Genomic DNA, 22,658 nt, shown 5'->3' on the forward strand with positions numbered 1-22,658 from the left:
CCGTAATATGTGTAATTATTTTTTTATAAATGTAAGGTATTGAATCACAAAACCTTTAATTTTAATTGTTTTTGTTTCAGCCCTGCTTTGAACCAAGAAACGCGATACGACCGACTCTAGTTGATGCGAAGCCTGGTAAAGAAGAAAAGCGTAATTTAATCGCGAATATGGAACAAGACGATATATATTAAAAAGCAAAGAAAATCATATCTTACGTACTTATGTACTTGGTGATGAGTCCAAAGGTTATTGTGATATTCGATGTAGGGCGCGAGAACCATGTTAACTGGTTACGTTGAAGTTATTTTGGTTTCGTTGGATTGTAGGTTATGAAAACGGGGTTGCCATTTACAAATTATTTTTTGATACTTAAAACAGCAATACCGTTAGTAGACTGTCATATTTTAATGTTATTAAGTATGTAACTTTTATAACCTATGACCCCATAGATTTTTTAAGGCAGCTAAAAGTCCAATAGAATTAGATTTTAAGGTAACCTATTCTAAGGTTGTACAAAAGATTGGATGTATTTCGGGTTATTGATTTGATATGATTTTTGTATCACAAGGTGCCTTTTCACATGATGTTCATTTATAAACTTAGCTGAATTCGGCTTCTAATAGGATTTTATGAAAATCGACATTTTGAAAAATTCACGTACTTACTAATACAATTTTAGTTTAATTATTATTTTTTGGTATTTTTTTTTTATGTTTGTTAATTATTTCTTTTAAATTTCTCAAATTCCATAAGATTAGAAGATAGATCATTAGGCGCATTTACCTATATTTATTGAAATTAATTTATAATTTTAATCTTATCGTTCTTATTGACATGTTCTATAATAAAAATAAGTTTTTGAAGTGATCAAAATTATTTAATTATTTATTAATTTATATTTGTAACAAAATTTATTTCAATTAATAAGTCATGTTATCCTAACATCCTGTACGGAAATTTTTAAAATAAGAACAAAAATTAAATAAAAATAAACATCATAATTTTTGCAGTCTTTACGAAATTAAAACGCAGCAAATCAAAATAAAAAAAGCGTAAAGGCAATTTTAATCTGTAACGAAATATATCTAAAAACTTAAACCGTATTAATTAAATAGAAATTAAAAATTGGTTTAAAATTTTTACGCTTTGACAATATTAACTTGAAACTTGCACCAAGCAACAAATACGTATATAAATTGTCATTCAATAATTTTATATAATTTCATAGTTTTATTTATTTTAAACACTTAACGAATGAGCGAAAATGGTCCCGTTGCTTTCAGATTCTAAAATCCTTTCTGAATAATTTACCGAGCAGAATTATCTCTGAATTCACGTTAAATATTTCGATATAATGTACATATTCAAAATATATATATACATGGTTCATTTAAACTCTAAACGCTATAACGTAGTGTTATTTTCATTATCAGTAATAAAGAACCCAAAATTTTAAGGGTTTTTAGTGCCAAACAATACAGATAAGATTCTGTTAAACAGATTAAAATTACTTTTAATAAAGTTGGCGGCGCATTGGCTCTGTCAGGTATGGCTAATATTTTTACGGGGCCAATGTTGGCCCATTTGTTCGCCAACTATGTTAAAAATTAATAGCGACTTGTATTGTTTCAAAGAACTATATTAATGAATACAGTTTTCGACTTTTTTGGTTTCAGAATTGCTGAATAATATTCATAAGAAAAAAAAAATAATTATATATTAATTATTGGTTTTAAAAGTAAAATTTTGTTTCAATATATAATATTGATGTTAATTATAATTGAAAGCATTGTGGACCCTTTACCTTGTGAAATAATGTGCGTTGTTTATTTAAACTTAAGTTTCCAAATAATATTTGGTAATAATTTGTTAAACATTTAGAATAAGATTCTACGTTCCTATATTTGTAATCATTTTAAGTACCTCAGAGCATTCTCGCTTAGCATTCTAAATTAGGTGTTCAATGAAGACCCACCTGACAACTATTTCATGTGAAGACATGACATGCAATCAATTTATGATGTGGTACGAAGGTTATACTGCGTCGCGCTAGATATTACCTAGCTCCTTGTTGGTGTTGCCAACCCTATCGTGTGCCGGCTATACACATTTGAATATAGCAAATTAGTATGCCGATTGTTATAATCTTTGGTGTCAAATTTCTTTATTTTTTTTTTGTTGTAGAATCTCACAAAATTATTTGTATCTACATTTTCTTTTCTTAAATTAGTTATTCAAAATTTCCGTCTTTATTTGGATACGTTACCACACTGTTGACCGTGAGAGGCACATTACAGTTTTATGTTCCGTTTCAAACACTTAATGTTGGTACTTAGTATAGTTAGTTAATTTAGAATAGCATTTTTATTAGAATTAGCTTAGTTCGTGGATTAATAATATCCACATCAGAAATGTGATATTATTGAGTCTTTGTATGAGCCTCCATTAGTGAAAACTTTTACAAATAAAGTGCTTTGCAAATTAAACCCTGTGTTTTTTTTAATAAAATACATTTGACTTCGTTAACAGTTATTTATTCTTCATGTTACAGAATTTTGAAATATCACAGTTACAATACAAGATGAAAAAACAGTTGCGCCAATATCGACCTTATGCTAAAGCTACAAGGTTTACATTTCATACATAATATTGAAAGCTCAGAATTCATTTTACTATATAACAAGTCACATAAAGTTTTAAAGGTTGACTAGTCACTTCTAACTCTAGAATACATGTATACAATAAATACACACAACTTTCAACACCAAAACATTTGAAAATAAATACTAAATTACTATTTCATGTCAATAATCAATACAGATTACATATATTACGTCTTTACTTAAAATGTAATAATAAATACATTTTCTATTTCAATATCACACACAAGTGCTAATTATAACTATAGAGATTCTTGTTCCGTTATAACTAACCTGTAACAACTGACTTAACGCACATTTACATCTCTATAAACTAAAAGAAATACCCATAAGTAATATTGGAAAATAAACAAGCTCCCAGCGAGCAAGGTACGTGACACTTGACAGCCAAGCGGTGTGCGTGTAGAAGGTTCTCTATATAATAATTCACCTGAAAACAAAATATTAATAATTAAAAAAAAATAGTAAGACAGCACGTCTTTCAAATATTATTTATATTCATTTATTTGTGCATCTTTACATAGTGACGACCTCCATGGTCGGGAGGTATGTACACCGGTTTTCATGGATACCCCACTCTGAGGTCCCGGGTTCGATTCCCGGTCGAGTCGATGTAGATTACCATTAGTTTTCTATGTTGTCTTGGGTCTGGGTGTTTGTGGTACCGTCGTTACTTCTGATATCCATAACACAAGTGCTTCAGCTACTTACATTGGGATCAGAGTAATGTATGTGATGTTGACTCATATATATATATATATATATTTATATATATTAAATATTTATTTATATATGTCGGAGACGGTCATGAATTCCTTAGCGTAACGAAGCGCGGCACGAATCCCGCGAGGCGGCAGCACTGTCGTGACGTCACGACGCGACTAACTTCGTGCTACGACGGAGCCTACCCGGTGGAGGCGCTCAGAGACGACTCACTTACGATTCCGCTCTCGTGAAGACCAGTACCTCCATCCTAGGAACTGTCATTCGCTTCGTTACCAAGTGTGATACAGTGATTTACTGAATAAGTGTCTTAAGTACTATAAACGTAGAATAAACGTGTTTTTGTATTCGCGGTTTCCTCTTTGCTCGATCACCCTAGTTATACGCCCCTATGATGTCTGACGATCGTACTGATGTCGCTGTCGATCCGACATATATATAGTGTAAAATAAACATGTTATTGAACTAATTTTGCAAATGGTGTTCAACTATTCTTTTACACGAATAATTTTGTTCGAATGTTTCGATAAATTAATCAGTCTCATGTCAACGAGTACTATAGTCTGTTCGCGTTAATAATGCAGTGAGTTGTCATTGTTTACCGGCCTGACTCCGCCCCCTGACCAATCAAATCTTTTCAAATTACAAAGTCAAGTTCACATTTAATTTATTATTAACTGATATTTTTATTTTTATAATTTAAATGTTGTTTATTTATATATTTATATTTATTTTATTCTTATCTATCTTATATATCTTTATTAGTATCAATGGCACGCAGTGTATGTACGTACGGCTCGTCGCGCAGCACGGCGGCGAGCTCGGCGAGGCGGTCTCGGTGCGCGCGCATGTAGGCGTGCGCCTCCCACAGCGCGGGCACGAGGCGCTCGTCGGCGCGCTCGTTGAGCGCCACGTCGTCGGACAGCTGCGGCGTGAAGCGGTAGTACGGCGCGCCCAGCGCCGCCGCCCACGCGCGCGCGCGCTCCACCACGCGCCCGTCCGACTGCGTCGCCTGCAACCGCAACGCGCCGCGCTGTCACACTCTTGCACCGCAGATTGCGGGTAACAAATCCGCGACTCGAGGTTGAAACAATAGGCTCGTAATATTTAACTTCAGTAAAGTAAAAAGTAAAGTAACAGCCTGTAAATTTCCCACTGCTGAGATAAGGCCTCCTCTCCCATTAAGGAGAGGGTTTTGGAACATATTCCACCACGCTGTTCCAATGCGGGTTGGTGGAATGCACATGTGGCAGAATTTCTATGAAATTTGTCACATGCAGGTTTCCTCACGATGTTTTCCTTCACCGCTGAGCACGAGATGAATTATAAAGACAAATTAAGCACATGAATCAGTGGTGCTTGCCTGGGTTTGAACCCGCAATCATCGGTTAAGATGCACGCGTTCTAACCACTGGGCCATCTCAGCTCAACTGAGCCATCTCAGCTATTTAACTTCAATAAGAATAAACCACTTAGATTGTATGACTCTTTTGAATCTTATTGAACAATGGTAGTGTATTGATGAAAGATTGGTAATCACGTACAGTACAAAGTATGAAATACCACCGCGAACTACCTATGGAAAATGTATGTCAATATGGTGAAGCATGGAAAAAGCTGCGAAGATATCAGAAAGGAAGCTTTAGTTCACACACAAATAATTCATTTTTAATTATCTACCTATGATGTTAAAAAATGCTACAACCATGTATAAATACAAACACCTTCAGCAACGCACTCACGTGCACGAGTGCGCACGCACGCATGCGCTAACACATACGCAAACATTTGCAAGCAGTCTCATCCATTATTTTAAACTATTTTATTCCTAACTTATTGAAGGTTTATTTAAAATTGTTTAATAAAATTCATTTGTGTAAACTAAATTATGTAATTCAAATGTTATGAAGTCTTGTACTATTATGTAATCTTATACCTATTTATAGGCCCAAGAACAAGAGACTCGAGACGCAATTACAATTCCATATATATTTTAATAAACCAAACGGGCACAAACCTGATCAACTAGAAGGCTTCCCATTTTCGGCAGTTTAAAAGCTAGCGCGGCCGTTTCGAACAGACCCTCGGGCTTGAAAATGTCGATATCCTTTAACTCTGTCAGGGGCACCAATCCTGAAATTTAAAATAAATTCAAATAGACTTTTAAATCTGATAAAGTGGAAGAAGCTAATAGTCCATCACAATAGGCGAGGAGTCTGTGGAACATATACAGGCTGTTACTTTATATAGAAAAAAAAAACTTTTTTATTTGATTTGACTGACCCGTTCCACAAGAAACGATGACTTTAGGACGCGCCACTTTAGCCTTATCGTGCTGACCCGTCGCTTCCAACGCGTAACTCAGTTCGGTCAGCTCCGTCAAGGCGTCCAAGGTCGGATTATTACCGATAAGACCACCATCTAGATATCTGTAAAAAAATAATAATAAAAATATTTTTTTCATAAAATCGTTATTTATCTCGAAGAACAGTCAAACAAACATACAATAGAAACGTGATGGCTATTTTACCTTAGCTACTAATGATTAAGCACTATGTCAACTCAAGGTCAAAGGCGTTTCTTATCGATTTCCTATCGACCTTTTTCCTTCTTCAACCGGACTTTAGTCTAAGATATCTATGTGTAACAATAAAGTGCATTATGTGTTATATTTGCAATATTTAATGTTAACAAACCACAATAGATTGTTACACAATAGAATGCTCATTTTTCACTCAGAACTAATTCGAGTATGCATCCTATCTCTTTTACTCTCGTTTCGCCTTTATATCTCCGTCTCTGTCTATCTGCGTGCGTGCGCGTACCTGCCGGAGGAGCGGAAGTACGAGGGCGCGGCGCCGGTGGAACTAATACGAGTATGCATCCTATCTCTTTTACTCTCGTTTCGCCTTTATATCTCCGTCTCTGTCTATCTACGTGCGTGCGCGTACCTGCCGGAGGAGCGGAAGTACGAGGGCGCGGCGCCGGTGGAACTAATACGAGTATGCATCCTATCTCTTTTACTCTCGTTTCTTCTTTATATCTCCGTCTCTGTCTATCAACGCGTGCGTGCGCGTACCTGCCGGAGGAGCGGAAGTACGAGGGCGCGGCGCCGGTGGAACTAATACGAGTATGCATCCTATCTCTTTTGCTCTCGTTTCGCCTTTATATCTCCCTCTCTGTCTATCAACGCGTGCGCGCGTACCTGCCGGAGGAGCGGAAGTACGAGGGCGCGGCGCCGGTGGAACTAATACGAGTATGCATCCTATCTCTTTTGCTCTCGTTTCGCCTTTATATCTCCCTCTCTGTCTATCAACGCGTGCGCGCGTACCTGCCGGAGGAGCGGAAGTACGAGGGCGCGGCGCCGGTGGAACTAATACGAGTATGTATCCTATCTCTTTTACTCTCGTTTCTTCTTTATATCTCCGTCTCTGTCTATCAACGCGTGCGCGCGTACCTGCCGGAGGAGCGGAAGTACGAGGGCGCGGCGCCGGTGGAACTAATACGAGTATGCATCCTATCTCTTTTACTCTCGTTTCTTCTTTATATCTCCGTCTCTGTCTATCAACGCGTGCGCGCGTACCTGCCGGAGGAGCGGAAGTACGAGGGCGCGGCGCCGGTGGAACTAATACGAGTATGCATCCTATCTCTTTTACTCTCGTTTCTTCTTTATATCTCCGTCTCTGTCTATCAACGCGTGCGCGCGTACCTGCCGGAGGAGCGGAAGTACGAGGGCGCGGCGCCGGTGGAACTAATACGAGTATGCATCCTATCTCTTTTGCTCTCGTTTCGCCTTTATATCTCCGTCTCTGTCTATCTGCGTGCGCGTACCTGCCGGAGGAGCGGAAGTACGAGGGCGCGGCGCCGGTGGAACTAATACGAGTATGCATCCTATCTCTTTTGCTCTCGTTTCGCCTTTATATCTCCGTCTCTGTCTATCTGCGTGCGCGTACCTGCCGGAGGAGCGGAAGTACGAGGGCGCGGCGCCGGTGGAACTAATACGAGTATGCATCCTATCTCTTTTGCTCTCGTTTCGCCTTTATATCTCCGTCTCTGTCTATCTGCGTGCGCGTCCCTGCCGGAGGAGCGGAAGTACGAGGGCGCGGCGCCGGTGGAACTAATACGAGTATGCATCCTATCTCTTTTGCTCTCGTTTCGCCTTTATATCTCCGTCTCTGTCTATCTGCGTGCGCGTCCCTGCCGGAGGAGCGGAAGTACGAGGGCGCGGCGCCGGTGGAACTAATACGAGTATGCATCCTATCTCTTTTGCTCTCGTTTCGCCTTTATATCTCCCTCTCTGTCTATCAACGCGTGCGCGCGTACCTGCCGGAGGAGCGGAAGTACGAGGGCGCGGCGCCGGTGGAACTAATACGAGTATGCATCCTATCTCTTTTGCTCTCGTTTCGCCTTTATATCTCCCTCTCTGTCTATCAACGCGTGCGCGCGTACCTGCCGGAGGAGCGGAAGTACGAGGGTGCGGCGCCGGTGGAACTAATACGAGTATGCATCCTATCTCTTTTGCTCTCGTTTCGCCTTTATATCTCCCTCTCTGTCTATCAACGCGTGCGCGCGTACCTGCCGGAGGAGCGGAAGTACGAGGGCGCGGCGCCGGTGGCGCGCGCGGCCTGCCAGACGAGTTGCTCGGCGGGCGGCAGCGGCGGCGCCAGCACCCACGACTGGTCGCCGCCCTCCATCAGCGGGCCTGCACGCGACACACGTGACTTATTAATGAGAGTACTTGGTATTAATCGACTAGTCGTCTAGCCTATACTTGACATTAATTAACTAGTCGTCTAGTTTACTGAGACGAGTTATCCTTAAAATCTATAACATCGTTTTGAAGACCGCCGTGGTCGACGCGACACACGTGACTCATTAATGAAATTACTTGGTATTAATTAACTAGTCGTCTAGCTCACTGAGACGAGTTATCCTTAAAATCTAGTAACAACGTTTTGAAGACCTCCGAGGTTGAATAGTTTGTACACCGAATTACAGAAGTACGCCACTCCGAAGTCCAGGGTTCGATTCCCAACCAATTCAATGTAGAAAAGTTTCATTACTTTTCTTGGGTCTGTGTGTCTGTGGTACCGTCATTACTACTGATTTTGCATAACACAAGTGCTTTAGCTACTTACATAGGGATCTGAGTAATAATTGGTCTTAAACAGATATATCCTAATTGATATATAAGAATATACTATTATATATATTATCAATAACAAAATTGTTATGCAAACTAAAGTGCTACGTGTATCTTAAAATACTCACTATAGGTGCCATTGTATTCGGTTAGTATCTCTTGTGCAGATTGATAATTTCTAAACATATGTAAATCTAAAGGCTTCCTATCCGCCAGTACGGCCAGGATCATCAGCTTTGGGTGGTCGATATCCGCCATTACTCTTTCAGTTCCTGAAAATGTGTAAAGTGAATTATAATATGAGAAGAAAAACAAATTAAATAAAACTTGAATTTGACTTTGCTAAGGAATAGAAAAAAAATGACTAAAACAAGACAAAAGTTAAAGAAAAATCAAAAGAAATGAAGTTCTACATAGTTTTCTTAATAACATTAGATTAAAATAAAACTAGTTTTATTTCAATGTGTAATAATCGCGAAAATTTAAGACAACATTAGATTACAAAAATTTAACTTACTAAACATTGATACTTGTATTAAGTAATTAAAATTACCTTAAATTCTTACGCATTGTGAAAATAAGTCTTATAGTTACTACAATAATAAATGAAATAACAAACCTAAACAATCCTTAAGTATGGTCTCCAGAGGTTCGGTAGGATAGGGCCTAGTACCCACAAAAGCGTGCTCTTTCATCCTAAAATATAACTTCTGGCAGTCCCTGAGACTTTTTCCACATGCCAAGGCCAATGCCAGTATCCCGCCCGTACTGGTCCCGGCAACCCAGTCGAAGCATTCGATAATCGGTCTTCCCACAACTGCTTCGAGATTTAATAAAATCTGCACCAACACGAGGCCCTTTATACCGCCTCCGTCCAAGCAGAGTAAGCTAAGAATATAAAATTTATTAATGTAAAGTAATTCTTATACTAAATCCGGCTTTACACCGGTACAAGGTCTAAATATTAAATATAACTTTTAGATTGAAAAATAAACATGATAGAAAAATATGTGATTTCTGTGCTCAGCTTTTATGTTACCAATTATGCTACCAATATGAATTTTCATATAAAACCTTCCTGTTGCATCGTTCGGTTTATTGATTTTAATTTACAAACGGTGCGGAGCGACTTAGTTTTATGATATATTTTTATGACCGCCGTATCTTAAATCGATCTGAGCAAAGACGGAAGAAAACTAACAGTAGGAGATATGTCAGATATTTATCAGAACTCTTATCGCAAGCTGAAATAAATCTAAAGAGTTCTAGCGTTCAGCCTCTAGAAGGCTAGACCTATGAGGGCTTAAAAGAAAGATTTTAATCTAGAATATAAATAAAATTAGTATCGGTGCTTTTTTAATACTTCTAAATGCACGCTATAATATAAAATCAGCTCAGTATCAGTTGCATAAAAGTATAGTTAGATAACCGTTACCCTAAAAAGGAATTGTCTAAATTAATCAATATATCATCACCCGGCCGCTCCTGGAATCTAAATTGACGCATTAGCCATTTAAGAGGACAGTGACATCAGCACTGTTATTTGGAATAAACGGTGAGGTTATCTAAATTTTAAAACAAATAGTGTTATCAATTTGATTAGTTTTTTTCAAACCTATCTACAGCCCTCTTTCTTTCAGGTAGCCACAGGCGGCTTGGATTTTCATCCTACTTTTATCTAAGTTGGTCATAATGGTCGCATCGTACTGGGCAAAGGAAACGTGCTCGAATCGGATAATAAACGGCGCACGTTTGGCACGTGAGCCGACAAAATCGATCAAAATCAAAATCAAAGTATACTTTATTCAAGTGGGCTTTTACAAGCACTTTTGAATCGTCTTTTAACAATTAAGTGAAGCTACCACCGGTTCGGAAAGTAGATTCTACCGAGAAGAACCGGCAAGAAACTCAGTAGTTACTCTTTTTCAACATTTAAAAAAATACAGTCATGTTAGTTAATTTTTAAGTTAATACAATTATTAAATTAATATATCCTGCCTGGAAGTCAACAGGTATTAATTCCACGCTTTTTTATCATCTACAAAATCTTGTATCGAATAATACGCCTTTTTCACCAATGTATTTTTTATAAACGATTTGAATTTACGAGACGGCAAAGTTAAAAATGTCTGTGGAATTTTAATATAGAAATGGATACCTTGCCCCAAGAAAGATTTATTGACTTTGCGGAGTCGGAAACTTGGCGTTATAAGCTTATCCTTACTTCTACTACTACTACTAATCATTGTATATGCACGCTAGTGCATATACAATGATTAGTAGTCTGCAGCGTTACCCCAAAGTAATATGCCATATGACATAATACTGTGAAAATAAACAAAATAAACTAAACGAGCGGTATCAATATCAGTTAGTTGTCTAACTTTTCTAACCGCGTATGCTGCGGAGCTGTTCCTGTTAGGGACGACAAATGGGGACTCCACTGAAGTCTGGAATCCAATTCTATTCCCAAAAAGCAATGAAACACTACGATGAGATGTGTGAAGATTGATGTGATAATGGTGAGGGTCTGGAACTCACCGTCCGCGGCGGTCGTGCGCGGGGCGCTCGGCGGCGCGCTGCATGGCGGCGGCGGCCAGCATGTCGTGCACGTGCGCGCGCGGCGCGGCGCCGGCGGGCGCGGGCGGCGGCACGCCGTTGTACTCCCCGCGCGCCGCGCACCCCGCGCCGCAGCCGCCCGTCTCCGCCGAGCACCTGCCGCACGCACTCACACTTAAGCTGAAACCGCACTTTAGAGGCGCGGAGCGGAGAGGCGCGGCGCGGCGCGGCCTCGCCTAACCGCACTAGACTGTAGCGGAGCGGCGCGTTGCGGCCTTTTCACTAGTCAGTGCGTAGCTAGACGACATTGAAGATGGACGAAATTTTTGAAAAAGTGATCGCGGTGTCTTTACTATGTGAAGAGGCAGAAAAATTAGAGAAAAGGAAATGTATGAAATCTACATGGATACATGACATCCCACGTTCTCGCTACAAAGAGGGAGAATACCACAATTTTTTCCACGACTCTTGAAAGACACCGTTCGTTTCCATACTAATTTGAGAATGTCAAAAGAAAAATTCTACGAATTGTTATTTCTCCTCGTCCTGCGTCGCTTGACGCCGCGCCGCGCCGCTGTGGTGCGGTTTGAATTATTTTATTATTAGGATATAATATTAATCGACGCCACTCCGCGCCGCGCCTCTCCGCTCCGCGCCGCTAAAGTGCGGTTTCAGCTTTAGCCGACTACTCGCTTGTGATTGGTTTGCGTTCCTCATATGCATACAATAACCACAACCGCCGGGTTTTTGTCCCTTTGAGGAGAAGGTTTGGACAATGTTCCATCACGTTGGTCCAATGCGGTTTGGTGGGATACAAATGAGACAGAATTTCAATGAAATTAGACACATGCAGATTTCCTCACGATGTTTTCCTTCACCGCCGAGCACGAGATGAATTATAAACACAAATTAAGCACATGAATATTCAGTGGTGCTTGCCTGGGTTTAAGCCCGCGATCGTTAATTAAAATACACGCGTTCTAACCACTGGGCATTCTCAGCTCTTTGGATGGCATATTTGTACACTATTCCTGATGACGAGTGGTACTCACAGCCCATATGTATTGGTTATGTAAAAAAAATTATGCGTTCCTTACATCAAGAATATCAAACTGAAACTCAAATTGCTTTATTCAATATTACAGAAGTATTACACTTTCTTACTGATGGTCAATTGAAACAGTACCACCGGTTCGGAAAGAAAATACCCTGACCTGAGAAGAACCGGCGAAAGAAACTCAGCGGGTTTTTTTTTTGTCTCATGTCTTATATAAACAATTTAAATAAAATGAAATAACCAGGAGATCGTTTCATCATGTATCGAAATCTTAGAACTACAAAAGGTCAAGGAGATTTGAAATTTAGTAATTACTTTAGTTTATTCTCTATTTCGTGTTCGGGGTTTGCGAGATTGATACCAGTCCTTTGGAAATCTTGGCAAAAGTTCTCTCCCACACTACCAACGTTTAAAACGCATTTGGGGATCAAAAATCCAGCTCTCCTACACGCTTTATAGAGTCAGCTTTTAATTTTTTTTTCTTTTAATCATTTTTATATCTTTAATGACCAAACTTTTGGGAATTTACAATGAGGAATGCGTCCACATCACGGCCGTCTTCAAGAAATCCGACTTTTAATTACTAGATATTATTTACCTTTTATAATAAGTACGATCTTAGTTGGCCGGAATTAAGATATTTTTCTACCAATAATATGATATGATTAAATTTTTTAAATTATATTTCCATTATTTTGGTTCAATGCATCAAAATTAAATTTATAAAACTCTTCTCACAGGGGTCTTCTCTTTTTATATTTACTCAAATTTATGATCACAAAATATTAAAGTCAATAAACTTTTGAGAGCTGAATTACTGAGAAGATAAAGAAAAAGAAGTTTATTAATATATCGCTTTTTAAAATATAAAACGAAATAATCACCTTTGAGCCCCGACCGCATGCAGAACATATAAAATCTTGTCGAAATTACTATTCGTCATTTCCGTCGGGACAACATGCCTCGCTGTATAGCCTGCTTTATTCTTCGCTTCCAAATCCGCGCCGAAAACGATCAGGGCTTGCACTAAGGTGATGTTCTTTTGTTTGACAGCTAAATGCAACGGCGTGTTCCCTTCGTTATCTCCTATAGAATGTTCCGCTCCCCTCGACAACAAAGCTATGGCGCACTCCAATCTGCCTCGTAACACCATCATGTGTAACGCAGTCCTCCCATCGAAATTCTTAGCGTGAATATCGCAATTTTTATCTGCCAACGCTTCTAAGACTTCTCTAGATATAGCCCAGTGCAAGGGTGTACCGCCGCGTTTCATGTCTTGCTGGAATAATTTCGATTGACTTTCTTGGAGAACATCGCCGACTATACCTGTAACAGTCATTGTGAAAAAAAGAGAAACATTTCTTTATTTATAATAAATAAATACAAGTATCCACCACACTTTTCACAAAGAAATCACTAAAAAATAACACAAGACAGTAAATTTATCGTCAATTACTTGATAGTTCTGGTAGAAAATCAGCAAGAAAACATTTCGATTCCATTTTGCACATGAACTATCGGCAACAAATCGCTTTAGACTGAAACCATATAATCATATCACTCGCTTATATGCTATATTAGCGGTAATGTATTTCGGTGGCTTAGTCAGGTGGGCCATATCAACAATGTAACTACGATATTATAGTTTATTTACTATTGTTCGATGTTTCAATGACTTCAAATAGGAAGAGCGCCAAATATTGACGCATCAATACGTTTAGAATGATGATCGGGTTTCCCATGACAGGGATTCTACGAAAGCGATAAGCGTAATAAGGCTAGAAATAGCATAAATTGTCTTATACCAAAAGACAATTGTACTAAGATTCATTAATCTTTGAAAATTTTAAATTATTTATTGCATGGAAATCACGAGTCATGAGTAGGAACTCGAAAAGTACCATTAAAAAAAAAAAAAAACTAACAACTGATATAAATAATACAAGTACTACACAAAACCAAAGTTTTCTTTCAGTTTAATTTTAATATCTTTCAGATCAAACTATGTTGATAGCTATTGAAGATATTGCTTTAAATATACTGTAAAACTAGATAACAAAATATACAAATTTTTAAACATTTTACAAACATTTCTTTGATTTATATAACAATGATGAAAATTGTGTACATACCTGGCATTGCATTCGTGGTGTAAGTAGTCCCCGGAGTAGCGGGTAAGTTAACGTCGGCCCCGGCGACTATAAGCGCTCGCACACATTCCGGTGCGTTTGCAATGCACGCCATGTGTAGAGGGGTATAGCCTTGTTTGTTATATTTGTTCAGTAAATTCGATGTTTTGCCGACTAAAATCTAAATATTGAATGAAAATGCAACCTTTAAGATACATTAAACAATCATATAACGCGAAAAACAATTATTTACTCATTGAAAAATACAAAAGTATTATTGTAGATACTAATTTTATTGCATTTATTTATATGCAAAATTTATAATTTAGAAAATATTTCAACGGATTTCTAAGAACAAATAAGTCAAATAAATGCCGTTTAAGGTCATCTATATATAATAATACATACAGCATGGATAATTGTCAATACAATGAAAACTAGAAGATAAAATTATAAAGTAATTACTAAGTAAACAACTTACATTAACAATTTCTTTGTTGCTGGCAGCCGCAAAATGTAGCACAGTATTTCCTTCATGGTCTAATGTGTCCAGGGAACAGTTCAATGAAACTAAGCTCTGTACCATACGCGCATTGACATTTTTTATTGATAACTGCACAGATAAAAAATTAGTACAATAGGTTTTATAATTAAAAAAATATATACAACATTATCACAGTTATACTAAAGCGGCTCTGGAATTTGATAATATTTTAAATATAAACCTCCTTTTAATAATGTGCTTTCTTTTTTATTATTATTGAATCTAAATGATCTCTTTTCATTAATATAAAAAACTAGTACTATTACTAACTAACAATAAAATATTGATTATACCATTAGCGGAGTTATTCCCGTGTTTGAGTCCACTTCATTTATTTGTCTCTGTATTTCTGGATCATTGAATAGTTCATACTGGCCAAAATGAGCCACCATATGAGCCAATGACCATGACTTATTCTCACTTAAGGTATCACAGATTCTCTGCAAACTCGCTACTGAACACTATAAATTATAATATATAATAAATAAATTAGTACACTACACACAATTACTGATTTGTAAAACTATTATATTGATAGGTAGCCAATAAGATTAACAATTATTAAGAATTTAATAAAAACCAATTGTGTATTTAATATTACACATAATTTAGTTGACATCTTACCACACTATTTAATTTCTAAAATGATTTGAATTACATACAATTATATATAACAAATAAAGAATGATTTTGAAACCAGATTCACGTATTGTCTTTTATAAGCAAAATTAATTATAAATTATAAATAATAAAATACTGATCAAATTTGCTTAATAAAAATAATGTCTCAAATATCACATTAAATATAGAACTAAACATGATTAGTATGATTAGGATAGTAGTAAATTAGGAAAACGGTACTGACATTTTAAAAATGCAATTGCATATGCACAATGACTAATAAGTAAAATTACTTATTAATTTACTTCACGTTTTTGTAATTAAAAATAGTGTGATGACTATAAACTGTAATCTATCGACCTATTTACACAGATAAAATAATATGATTAATAAGAATGTTATGTAACACCATATGTTTTTAATATCTTTTGTACATTTATAATTATGTGGATGTACTCACATCTTTTGTTAAATTGATATAATGTGGAATTTTTTCTTTATATACAATAAATAGTTCTTCACAAGCCTGAAGATCCTCAGTACGCAATAAACTGATGACAAATGAAACATAATTATTATTGTATAGCATAATGGTAGTAGTGAATCATAATATTGAAAAGATTAATGACATACCTGTACATGTGATGCAAGCTCACTGTAAATGGTTTGTGTAGAATTATTTCATAGTATTTATCCCGTGGATTATTGCGATCAGAAGCTGCAGATGGTCCATATAGTAACATAGAGTCAGCTCTATACTTTATCGTTCGAGACACATAGTTGTCTGATCGAACTTCAAGAACTTTATTTGGCGGTTCCTCAATGTTAAAAAATCCGCGAATAACTATTGCAAAAACATATCATTATTAATATAAAAAAAATATATGAAAAAAGGTGCCTAATTTCCTACAAAATACTTACATGAATTCAGCATCTTGAATTTATAAAATAACCATTCATAGAATTTTTTGAATTATATTTTTTATTGTTGTGATACCGCTTATGCTGTAAGAGAAAATCCCATACATTTATTGTCACAAAACTAAAAAACTAAATAAAACGACATTTATTATATATTGGCTAGAACTTAATGAAATGTAGTGTATACAATATACTTACGGAAGACTTCACAAGAAAAATATTATATCTTTAAGTATTAGAAAACTGAAACACAAATTATACGTACATGTTATTTGAAGTGATTTTATGCTCTGACAGATTTGACAGAATTGGTTTAATGATTTCTGATTTGTAATTTTTTTTGGGTGGGTGACATTGAACCAATAATGTTGCTAAACATCAAAATAATTTAATTAGAACAGAAATTTATTAAGAATAATGCAATTTTTGATAATTTTGATAGCTTATAAGTGGAAAGAAATCGATTTTCCTAAAATAATTACATAAAGTTGTAATTAATTACATATACACTATTGTATTCACACACACAACTATTATCGTTAACTACATAAGTACATACTTATTTTGTCTTTAATTTTAGTTCCAAATTTTCGGTAAAATTTTTGCCTTTTAATCGCACATCAATAGTGAATATCTTAAATTAAACAAGCTCTCGACCAATGATAGCGTGTCATTTTTCTATGAACAATTGTTTATGTGGTTTTATAACCGACTTTAAAAAACTTTAAAAAATGGTTACTTCAGAACTATATTTTTGACGAAATTTATTTATTTGGGTATTATTTTTTAGCCGGAGAAAGATCACAGTGGCGTGCACTTGGAGAGGCCTATGTCCAGCAGTGGACGGGTACGGGCTGATGATGATGATATTTTTTTCTAGATAAATTGTAGTGTTTCCTTGGCTGATACTGGCTCCAAAAATAGCAATAATTATAACTTCATTAACTAATCGAAAATCGACTTTTAAATACTTTAATATTTTTCATTTTATTTGCTAAAACAACTTTAAAAAATATTTTTATCAATGTTATTCATCGGTAGGTGCCGAGTTACATTGAAAGTGGGTGGGTACCTATTTATCTTCTTGTGTGGTAAATTTATAGATCGTACCATACCATTAATGAGTAGAAAAAGTAAGTTGATTATTAAGTTGTAGTTAAGAATACGCAACTATTATTAGTTTACTTTTTAATGCATATTATTTTTTTTTTGAAATGGTATAGATGTAGCTTGAAGTCGTTTTTTTTTGTGTTGGAATTATCCAGATCTTTGGGTGATCTCTGTCAAAGTGGTGAACTCTATAATTGATCTGTTTGCATATAACTTGTTATTTTAATTAAGTATGGTATTCTTAGCGGCATATTTCCTGAGATTATTAAACATAGTCATAAAATTCTATTTTTTTTTAATTTAAATTTTACCATATGTTAAAGTCTTCAAACCAATCTTATTTTTATTATAATTAACTTTGCATTATTTTTTAATAATCATTGAGGAAATTATAAGATATTACACGTATACAACATCATAAATTATTATACATAATTGTTTTTTGTTAGTCTATAAGAAAAAAAAAACACACTGCAATAAAGTAGAACACCAATTTATTTTTATAGATTAAAATATAAAGAGATTACAATAATGTTCTTGGAATGTAAATTAAACATAAATATTTTTATAATAATATTCCAACAAAATCTTTGGTATTATATTAATTTTAAAAGAAATTCACTTGACTAGATAGGGCTAATAGGCGAATATTTTAAATAAGGACAATGTTATTCCATAAAAACGCCCACCACATGCAATTTGTTGTGTGCCAAGACAATAATGATTATGTATTTGTAAACTAAGGAATGTTTCACTTAATCTAATATGTCAATTATGTGAAAAATTATCCATCATAAGCTTAATAATCTTTTCACTTACGAAGGCGCGCGCCTATGTAAAATTATCGCCAACCTTATTTGTACTGTCGGGGTAAGAAAAAGTTCGTCACCTTAAGATCTATTTTCGTGTGCTCAGTATGAGCGATAATCTGCTTTACTGATTGAGAACGACATATTGCGTCGCAATGATTTGATGTTTAGATTCAAAAGGTACTAAGAGTATAAAACGTGATGTAGGAATGAATTTCAAAACTGACGAAGGTTTTCTTACTCTGACTGTACATATTTTTTCTGTTATTTTTCGTACATTTTTCACCTCACGCACACTAAGATATCTTGTCCGCATGAGAATGAGGATTACACATTCGTAAAAGAATAAATCCATACAATTAATTTTAATATTCAACCTAAAAATATCTTTAACAGTACTATGTTATTAAAAGCATAATCACTTGTCTCAATAATATATTATATAAACATTGGGTAATTAAAATTTATTAAGACATAACATAATCTTTTAAGAAATAACTTGTTTGTAATGAAAAATGTAATCAAAACATATTTAACGAAATTTATGTAGTATTAGGTGCACTACATATCAATAATATATATCTTTAGTTAAAACTAAAATCACAATAAAGTTTAAGTACCATTTTTAAGTGTCAGTTGTATTTCAAGAATTATTTTTTATGTTTTTATATAGAATGTTTGACAAATCTCAATTTAATAAAAAAACCGTGAAAATTCAATGTTTGAATTAACTAAATATATGATTTTTGGATTTCTTCCATATTCCAATCAACAGTACATAAATAATATTAATGCCAAAACTATTAAATAAGGCATAAAAAAATAATAGTCTGACAGTTTTGACCCATACATATCTTTGAAAGACATTAATTTACTTTATATATAAATAGTACAGCTACATATTATAATGAAACAGTGTTCCCTAAGCCTTACCATACATATTACATACATATATATTTTAAAGAAACTCATAATATAATAAATGGAGGCCATCAAACTATATTGTTGTAATATTTTTGGTATTGTACTTCTTGAATGCAAAGCCATGTGTGGTAATGATTTATTATTTAGCGACAGAAAATAAAATTTTCACTGGTATGGTGTACTTGTAAGATATACAAAAAAATTTCTTTGTCACTTCAGGGATCTTTTAAACTTCTACAGAGCCATAATTATAAATAATACACATTATAATTAATTTCGAAAGCTGTCAGCATCAGATATTCGTTAAGATATCACAAAATTTGATTGTCTTATTGATCTTTGTATTTTTATAAAACTGTAAACATGTGATTATTGGAAATAACAAAGGTAGATATTCTTACAGTAAACCTAAACAGTATCCACATTATTTTAAGATTATGTTGTACATTCCACACAATTAAATAGTTATAAATGATATTAGATATATATATGATAGGCAGCACACAAGAAAAAAAATATTCAAATGATTACCAATGCAGCACTTCCTTTTAGAGTTATCATGTTTTTTTATAATATTCAAGCTGCATGACTTTGATTAGCGTTCGATCCAGGTAAATTGTCAGGATTTGCTAGTGGATCCAATTCAGCAAAGAGTTTAAACCAAGCTGCCTTGTCTTCCTTCTTTGGTGCAGTTTTTGTAACTTGATGTTGGCTCATTGTTGGCTGGTTGGTTGATTTTACATTATTGATGTGCACTGGAGCCAACGATCCTTGCAAAAGGTTGGTATTTATGCTCTGAAACAGAATAGTCTTTTATTTTAATAAAAATAATATATCTCTTTATATTATAAGTCTGTGACATGTCTACATATATTATTTTTTACTTATTGTCGATAAAGTTAAAAGATACATGCTTAAAATATAAGACAAAGTTGATAGTTTTGTAAATTTAAATTAAATTAATCTTTATACCGACTTAAATATAAACTGAAATAATAATATTTTAATAAATTAAATTGCTTACGAATTATTACTCTTATATCACAAAATATTTGTTTTATTTTATATGTTAATAATTTTATTAGTAAATAAATTACCTGTAATAGTTGAGAAGGCATAAAGGATCCAAAATTTGCTGGAATATCACCACAATCAAGTTGCAGGCCTGCTAAATCTTCATTAATATCTTTATTGTTAGTTGATGCCTGATTATCCGTATCAATTAGATTGGCTGATGTCGATGGTTCATCGTTGTTGTCGTTGGACGGTTGTTTATCATTCACATTTTCAGCCTCTTTAGCATCACCTGAAGGTTTTTCTTGCTTCTCATCTTTGTAATCATCCTGAATTTCATTAAATAAAATTGATTAACTGAATATTTCATTAAATTACTTTATATTCAACTTTGGTTAACAATACATTATTTACACTAATATAATAAAGGTGTAATTTTTTTTTTGCTTGTAGGGTTAACTGCGTCATTAGGATCCAATTCTATATTACTTTTAAGGCTACTTTATTCCTGAGCGTTGTAGGGTATTTAAATTATATTTGTGTCTTATCATTTTAATTATTAATATACAGGAGCTATGTGAAACAGGAACTGGATGCTAGTTTATGATAATAGTAAAATCTGTTTAAAATATATTGATTAGCAATTTTGCATAACAATAAATTATTAATTTTCCCTGGCTTTCAAATATTACCTGGAAAAATAACATCTGATCTTTATCTGGTGCCGCATCTTCATCTTGGGTGGATTCCAATTCTCCCAAACTTTTTAAAATACTAAATTCATATTGTGGAGTTTCATTCATGGTATCCACTGTGGCTTGTAATGTTTGAGTCACTTTTGTTGAAAAATTCAAAAATGAATTTTGGTAGTTTGATAGAACATGAGAAAACATGTTACATCTTGCAGCAGCTAATAAATCAATCTGAAAAATGATTTCACTACAATTAACTTTATATCTTCATTGAAAAATTATATGATATTAAGTTAAACATACAGAATACCATTCAATACAATATTATATAGATCAGTGTTTCCCAAAGTTTGTTCTACCATGGCCCGGTAATTTTCCCACAGCCCTTTCGTGACCCACTGAATACTTTTAAACCCAAGCTGGTTCCGTTAAGATTAAATAAGACACATTTATTAATAGTAAAAATATTTTATTGATACTAGGAACATAATATTTTGGTATAGTCTATTTAATCACAAAAAAAATGTAGTGCGAATAGTATAATTGTTGCTTATTTTTGACCAAAGAATCCAAGTTCGCGGAAAATTATGACAGTTTTATTCTAAAGTCTGGTTCCACTTCAAGTCGGTTTCTGTATTTATTTTTAAGGTAAACTAGTGTTGAAAACCCAGCTTCACATTTGTAAGTTGTGGCAAATGGGAAACGCTGATATAGATGATAAAAAAGTATGAAGCTAATACTTGTGGGCTTCCAGGGAGTATATTTTATAAAAATGTGCAATTGTATTTAACTAGCATGGGTAACTATTGACTTTCTCAGTAGAGTCTACATTCCTAACCAGTGGTAGCTTCACTTTACTTAGTTTAGTTAATTGAATATTCAAAAGTGCTTTCCAATGCCTACTTAATTAAAGTATATTTTATCTGTGATTATGAATGTAATATTAAATGTATTAGTAATTACTTTCTCACCTTCTGTAAAACATCTAAGGTTAATTTATCAAAACTCTTCTTACTCTCGCGAACCTGCCTTTGAGCTTTTCGGTAATTATCAAGCCCGCGTCCAGTGTCAGGATCTAATTGTGCGCTAGTAGATTTCATCCAGCTGAGAGCAGCGCGGTACTCGATACGTGCTTTTTCCATCGCAGACACTGTTGCTCGCATATCTTTCACAGCTCGAACTCTAAACGTCTCCACTTCATGATAAAGCCTTAACAATGGCGGTCTTATAGATAGCCGCTGCTGGCCTGAGTAAGAGATTGCCTTACCAGCCGATACCATGTGTTTACCTGAAGCATCGCCAACTTTTCCAGCATCACGCAAAAATTTTCCTAAAGCGTTCTCTTCTTGAGCTAAAATACATAGGCGTTCTTGATACTGATCTAAAACTCGTTGTAATTGCAAACAACTATCGGATATTGATCGAAACAATTCTAATTTTGCATCAAGCTCGGCGTCGGATGAAACAATACAATCATCTTCTTTAGTTCCTAATCTTTTTAAAACAGTCTTTTTAGTCACCCAATACTGATGCTGCATCATATTTACTACACTTCTTGTGATTTAAATATGAAAATTTATAGTATAATCACAAAAATCATCATTTTGCTTCTGAAAATACTGAAAATAGTGACGTTCAGTTATTAGAGATTAGCGACTGAAAGATAAGAAAATGTCAATTTATAGTTTTCACAGCTTATAGTAGAATTATAACCAAAGCCATTGTAATGTTAATTTAAAATTTATGGTTTGT

The 22,658-nt window shown here is 34.9% G+C and overlaps 3 protein-coding genes across 3 annotated transcripts in view; 1 reads left to right on the plus strand and 2 right to left on the minus strand.

Moving 5' to 3' along the window:
* LOC124536511 (protein cueball) overlaps positions 1-2,486 on the plus strand; it is a 38,224-nt gene extending 35,738 nt beyond the window's left edge. The window contains exon 7 of the mRNA XM_047113066.1: positions 81-2,486. Coding sequence (XP_046969022.1) covers positions 81-191 — 111 coding nt within the window. The 3' untranslated portion in view covers positions 192-2,486. The remainder of the gene's footprint in view (positions 1-80) is intronic.
* LOC124536510 (85/88 kDa calcium-independent phospholipase A2) lies at positions 2,153-16,654 on the minus strand. Its single transcript, XM_047113065.1, has 16 exons — positions 16,556-16,654; positions 16,358-16,441; positions 16,070-16,280; positions 15,897-15,987; positions 15,109-15,276; positions 14,753-14,884; positions 14,275-14,452; positions 13,027-13,468; positions 11,068-11,241; positions 9,146-9,414; positions 8,655-8,798; positions 7,959-8,085; positions 5,667-5,812; positions 5,401-5,516; positions 4,178-4,395; positions 2,153-3,090 (listed from the first exon to the last, which is right to left on the minus strand). The coding sequence occupies exons 2-16, from the start codon at positions 16,368-16,370 to the stop codon at positions 3,087-3,089; spliced, it is 2,433 nt and encodes an 810-aa protein (XP_046969021.1). The 5' UTR covers positions 16,371-16,441; positions 16,556-16,654; the 3' UTR covers positions 2,153-3,086.
* Positions 16,655-18,965: 2,311 nt separating this feature from the next.
* Positions 18,966-22,577, minus strand: LOC124536360 (islet cell autoantigen 1). The gene is made up of 4 exons (XM_047112890.1): positions 21,878-22,577; positions 20,907-21,137; positions 20,298-20,543; positions 18,966-19,995 (listed from the first exon to the last, which is right to left on the minus strand). The coding sequence occupies exons 1-4, from the start codon at positions 22,445-22,447 to the stop codon at positions 19,777-19,779; spliced, it is 1,266 nt and encodes a 421-aa protein (XP_046968846.1). The 5' UTR covers positions 22,448-22,577; the 3' UTR covers positions 18,966-19,776.
* Between the last annotated feature and the right edge of the window lie 81 nt (positions 22,578-22,658).

This window comes from Vanessa cardui, chromosome 16, assembly GCF_905220365.1.
Source record: "Vanessa cardui chromosome 16, ilVanCard2.1, whole genome shotgun sequence".
In the NCBI taxonomy this organism is placed as follows: domain Eukaryota; kingdom Metazoa; phylum Arthropoda; class Insecta; order Lepidoptera; family Nymphalidae; genus Vanessa; species Vanessa cardui.

Bases quoted from the DNA above. Each gene is read 5' to 3' on its own strand.
- LOC124536360 (XM_047112890.1), bottom strand. From the start codon at position 22,447: ATGATGCAGCATCAGTATTGGGTGACTAAAAAGACTGTTTTAAAAAGA. The intron at 21,138-21,877 runs GTGAGAAAGTAA...ATCATTTTTCAG, and splicing joins CCTTAGATGTTTTACAGAAG to ATTGATTTATTAGCTGCTGC. The intron at 19,996-20,297 runs GTAATTTATTTA...ATTCTGTTTCAG, and splicing joins TGCCTTCTCAACTATTACAG to AGCATAAATACCAACCTTTT.
- LOC124536510 (XM_047113065.1), bottom strand. The intron at 8,799-9,145 runs GTTTGTTATTTC...ACACATTTTCAG, and splicing joins CATACTTAAGGATTGTTTAG to GAACTGAAAGAGTAATGGCG. The intron at 5,517-5,666 runs GTCAGTCAAATC...TTTAAATTTCAG, and splicing joins CATCGTTTCTTGTGGAACGG to GATTGGTGCCCCTGACAGAG.